We start from the raw sequence: 4864 nt of genomic DNA, 5'->3' as shown, positions 1-4864 counted from the left end.
TACATCCTTAATCACACATGTGTCGTATTGTACTAAAATAATTTCATCTATAATGCATGCTTGTCATTTGGCTCCCTTTCTTTTCTTAATTTTTTTTATATATTTACATATTCATTACATAAATTCTATTATTTATTAAGATAATTCCATAATCATTAAAATTAAGAAAATTAAATTAAATTAAATTAAAAAAAAAGAAAAGAAAAGTGAAGAGGGAATCTTGAGCGCAAGGTATTTGTCGTTATTCCTGAAAAGGTTTTAAGAGCTTCTACGGCCACAGCTAGGCCTTGCAGATGAGCACCTGTAGCTCTCTTCCCCTCTTCCCCTCTTCCCCTCTTCCCCCGTCTTCTCCTTCCTCTAACCCTATAAATAATATATATAGCTCTGCAGCAGAATCAAACCAAAACGCTCTGGTTCTTGTTTGATTTTGAGTTTAGATACAGCTATAGAGCTTCGAGTAGCGATTAATAGTGATAATCGCGGTGGGATAATCAGATGGAAATTGCGCATTTTATATTTGGGATTTTTGGTGAGTTCTTGTACTCTTCTTCTGAAATTTTTTTTTTCTTTTGGTTTGGGAAAAATATTACATCCCACACGTTGCTTCAAGAAAGTGTGTGCGCTTTCCTGTGATCTTGTTCGATAATAGAGGAGAATATTCCTCCTGTGTTATTCCGTAATATTCAGGTGTTATCGTGATGATATTAATGTGTTATTGTGTTATTATTATTATAATTATTATAATACCGGGAATATTCTCATAACACAATAACACATGAATATCACCATAATAATATATGAATAATGTAAAATAACAAGGGAGAGAATATTCCCTTATGCTAAATCAATTTTTTTTATTTTTCTATCACATTCACGTGACTTCATTTTATTGGACTCCGAACATAGCTCTCTGTTTGGAGTCATGATCTAATATTTTTTGTAATTTTTTAATTTTATTTTATAATTTTCGTTTTGTTTGCAGGCAATGCGACTGCGCTCTTCTTGTTCTTGTCTCCCATGTGAGTAAAAAAAAAATAATATTTTCAAAATAGCACATGTTGAGAAATATTTTGGGACTGGCCTAATTTCTATTTTTAATTAACAGATTAACGTTCCGGAGAGTTATTCGGAAGAAGTCCACAGAAGATTTCTCGGGAGTTCCGTACAACATGACCTTGCTGAACTGCCTCCTCTCCGCCTGGTAACCTTCTAACTAAAAATTTACTTAAACAGCACATAATTTTTATGTATTTATGTATCTAACCCCTAAACTTTCATATATTCATGCACATAGCACTTTTAAATAAATATTTGAATGTTATTTATGTAAATATAAAAAGTTAGGTATGAGATATGTAAATGTTTCTAAAATCTTTTTCTTAGTATTCATTATTTTTTTTATGGTGCACTCTAATTTTCTTCATTAATAATATTTTTTTAAAATAAACAATTACTATTTTTATAAATAAAATTTATTGTCTGTTTGGGGGCAGTTGCAGTTTATTGGATGATCTGTTGTTAAGCTGATTAAAATTAATATATTGATAAGTTAGATGTGGTGACTACTATAAATTTATTTTTTTTTGAAAAAAACAAGACCGCAGCTAGAAAACTATCACCGTACCTAGATAAATGTGGTGTGAAAACGTTACTTTCAACATTTTGAAAACACATAAGCTGTCAAAACACAATTTACCCAAGCAGACCAGGTGTATTTTCAAAACGCCACCGCATTAAATAAACTGCCCCAAACGGGAACTCAATCTTTATATAAAATTATAACCTCCCTATCTAGAAGTTGTCTGATGTTTGCTCGTCTATAACTTCCCATGTGCTCTTCCATCAATCAATAAATATATTTGCAATATACCCCTCAATTCCTACTTAATTTACATATCTAACCCCAATACTTTCTTTTCTTATATTTATAACATGAAATTTATCATCATACTAATTTCTTAGGGGCATTTACATTCATACATCCAATTCCTATGAATTTAGATATCTAACACTTCAATTTTATTTTTTACATTTATACCATCTAAATTTTTAAAAAGTGAAACATATCTTTTTCATGCATGAATAATGTGGTACATATGTAAAAATTAAGGTTTTAAGTGTTATATATATAAATACATAAAAATTTAGTGATTTGTATGCAAATCTTCCAAAACAATTCTATTTTATTGTAAATGTTTAATTATATTAAGCACTGTCAGTATATTGGAAACACCGCCACGAAGAGTAATTTAAAGCACTAATTTATAGGTCGTTCGCCACGTAATAATTAATTCTTAATTACTATTATTATTATTTGTTAAGATGTGATTAGTATTATTTTCCCAATTTATTAATTTTTCATATCACATCCACTCAGGGTCTAATCTGAAATTAACCCAGCCCTAATTAAGTTTTTATCCGTTTGGGATTGCAATGCGACACCGCATCGCAGTTTTGTCTGTTTGGATAAAATATATTTTGGTAGTTTTTTCAGAAAACTGTCGCTGAAATCTGCATTTTCCCATACTCCTGACTAGGTGTGGTGGCAGTTTTCTAGCTACGGACGGACTTAAAAAAAATTACAATAATCGCTGCAGCTTTTTGAGCATCAGGTTATTATTCAATAGCTTCACATTTACTTTTTAATAAGCTGCAGCTGACCCAAACAGAACATTAAACTTGACCCAAATATTAAATTCTGTAAATTTAATCTAAATCTGATTCGCCTTCAACTCGACTAATCCAAATCTGGCTGGCATAACTCATTTAATTATGCATAATGGTTATTTAGGTCAAATTTAGGTTCATTTAGAGTCAAATTTTGGGTCGATAAGTCAGATTATGGTCAATTTCGGGTGAGTAACTTAACCCGAATCCAGCCCAAAAATTAATCAGGTCAATTCGAATCTAAATTTATTGAGTGAAGTTCAAGTCATATTAGCATCTCGGTTTAAATATACATTTTCACATGCATTGATAGGGTGTTAGACATATAAATACATAGGATTTAAGTGCTATGTATGTAAATCTAAAATCATCTACAAAAATATTGGGGTGTTTACAAACATACCACTCAATTGTTATATATTTACATATCTAACACCTAAACTTTCATATTTTCATGCATACCACTCAACTCTTTAACTTCAAATAAAAAAAAATATAATTATTATTAACTTCTTAAAAGTAAAATATGAAGGTTATGAAAACGGGGCCGGACATTGAATTGGCAGAATGACAGGTTCAAGGTTCAAAAGTTGAATTGACGTTTAAGGCATGACCTAATAAATCATAAATGTATTTAAAAATCATTTTTATGTCCACTCAAATAACTGATATATATCATTTTATCTATGCATGAAAACACGTATTTCAATTTTTTAAAAAAATTAAAATAGTAATATATTTTATGTGATGGATAATGTTGGTGGTATAAATGTAAAATAAAAAATTCTTAGGTGTTAGATATGTAAATAAATAAAATTGAGTGGGATGTATATAAATTGAATTTCTTTGTAATAATGATTTATTTGATGTGATATGAGTGATTTGGGTTGTATAAATGTAAAATAAAAAAGGCATAGGTGTTAGATGTGTAAATAAATAAAATTGACTGGTATGTATGTAAATTGAATTTGATGTGATATATGATTGATTTGGGCGGTATAAATGTAAAAATATAGTATGTAAAATACATAAAATTGAGTAGTATGTATGTAAATGTCGGTGAACCTAAAGTATATCTAAATACATAAGAATTGTGTGGTATTTATGTAAATAAAATTATTTACATTTTTTTTTTTTTTTTTTTTTTGCATGAAGGTACGGGCTACCGTTTGTCTCACCAAATAACATGCTGGTGTGGACGATCAATGGCACGGGGGCGCTGATTGAGGCCATCTACGTGCTCATCTTCCTCATTTACGCGCCCACGAAGGTGAGGGGTCGCATGTTCGCGCTCCTCTCTCTCGTCTCCTCCTTGTTTGCCGCCATTGCTCTCATCTCCGTGCTCGCCCTCCACGACAACTCTCGCAAGCTCTTCTGCGGCTCCGCGGCCACCATCTTCTCCATCTGCATGTACGCCTCGCCTCTCTCCATCATGGTGCGTGATCTTAATGAAGTTTAACTATTTGTATTTGTTTTGATTGATTGGTTCTAAAATTCAGATTTTTACTTATATGGAAGGGTAATTTGATATTTTGTCTCTCTTAAAATATATATCATTTTGTCATTCGTTGTCCTAGCCACCTCTCAGGTTGGGTTTAGGGGGACAGTTTGTCTGCCCCTGATGATTACGTACTGATTAATTATATTTTTTGTTTTTCGTATTGTCGATCAAATCGAACATAAATAAGTATAAGATAAGGGTATTTCATGATGTAACTTTTGTTGGGGGTATTTAGATCAATACTACACAAAATCTTATGTATTTATATTTCTAAACACTTAAACTTTCATTTTTATAATATATATATATTTATCACATTTAAAATATCACTATTACTTAAATTTATTTGTGTGTGTGTGCGTGCGCGCGTGCGTGATTTTATGATACCAAAGGATAATCAATATAACTGTTAATATTTAGTTATTAGATATATAAATACATATATAATAATTATGTACTATATATATTGTGCAATTCTTATGTATTTTTTTCTATAGCTTTAAATTTTAATTTTTACATTTATAATATTCAAATTTTGACTATCACATCAAAAGTAGCGCTATTTCCTATTTCGACTAGCATTTGAAAAGGGAATGTACAATTTCAATCATGAGTAAAATGATATATGTAAAAATTTTAATATAGTTGTTAGATATATAAACACATAGAACTTGTGTGATTATATATATATATATA

The 4864-nt window shown here is 30.2% G+C and overlaps 1 protein-coding gene across 1 annotated transcript in view; it reads left to right on the top strand.

The window, feature by feature from the left end:
• The first annotated feature begins 323 nt into the window (after window positions 1-323).
• Window positions 324-4864, top strand: part of LOC110030805 (bidirectional sugar transporter SWEET1) — a 5353-nt gene continuing 812 nt past the window's right edge. The window contains exons 1-4 of the mRNA XM_020733733.1: window positions 324-529; window positions 983-1019; window positions 1106-1201; window positions 3823-4102. Of these exons, the coding sequence (XP_020589392.1) occupies window positions 496-529; window positions 983-1019; window positions 1106-1201; window positions 3823-4102 (447 nt within the window). The 5' untranslated portion in view covers window positions 324-495. The remainder of the gene's footprint in view (window positions 530-982; window positions 1020-1105; window positions 1202-3822; window positions 4103-4864) is intronic.

Source organism: Phalaenopsis equestris, unplaced genomic scaffold (genome assembly GCF_001263595.1).
Source record: "Phalaenopsis equestris unplaced genomic scaffold, ASM126359v1 Scaffold000761, whole genome shotgun sequence".
NCBI lineage: Eukaryota > Viridiplantae > Streptophyta > Magnoliopsida > Asparagales > Orchidaceae > Phalaenopsis > Phalaenopsis equestris.
The sequence above is the reverse complement of the archived record's forward strand: the minus strand, read 5'-3'. Positions and strand labels throughout refer to the sequence as shown.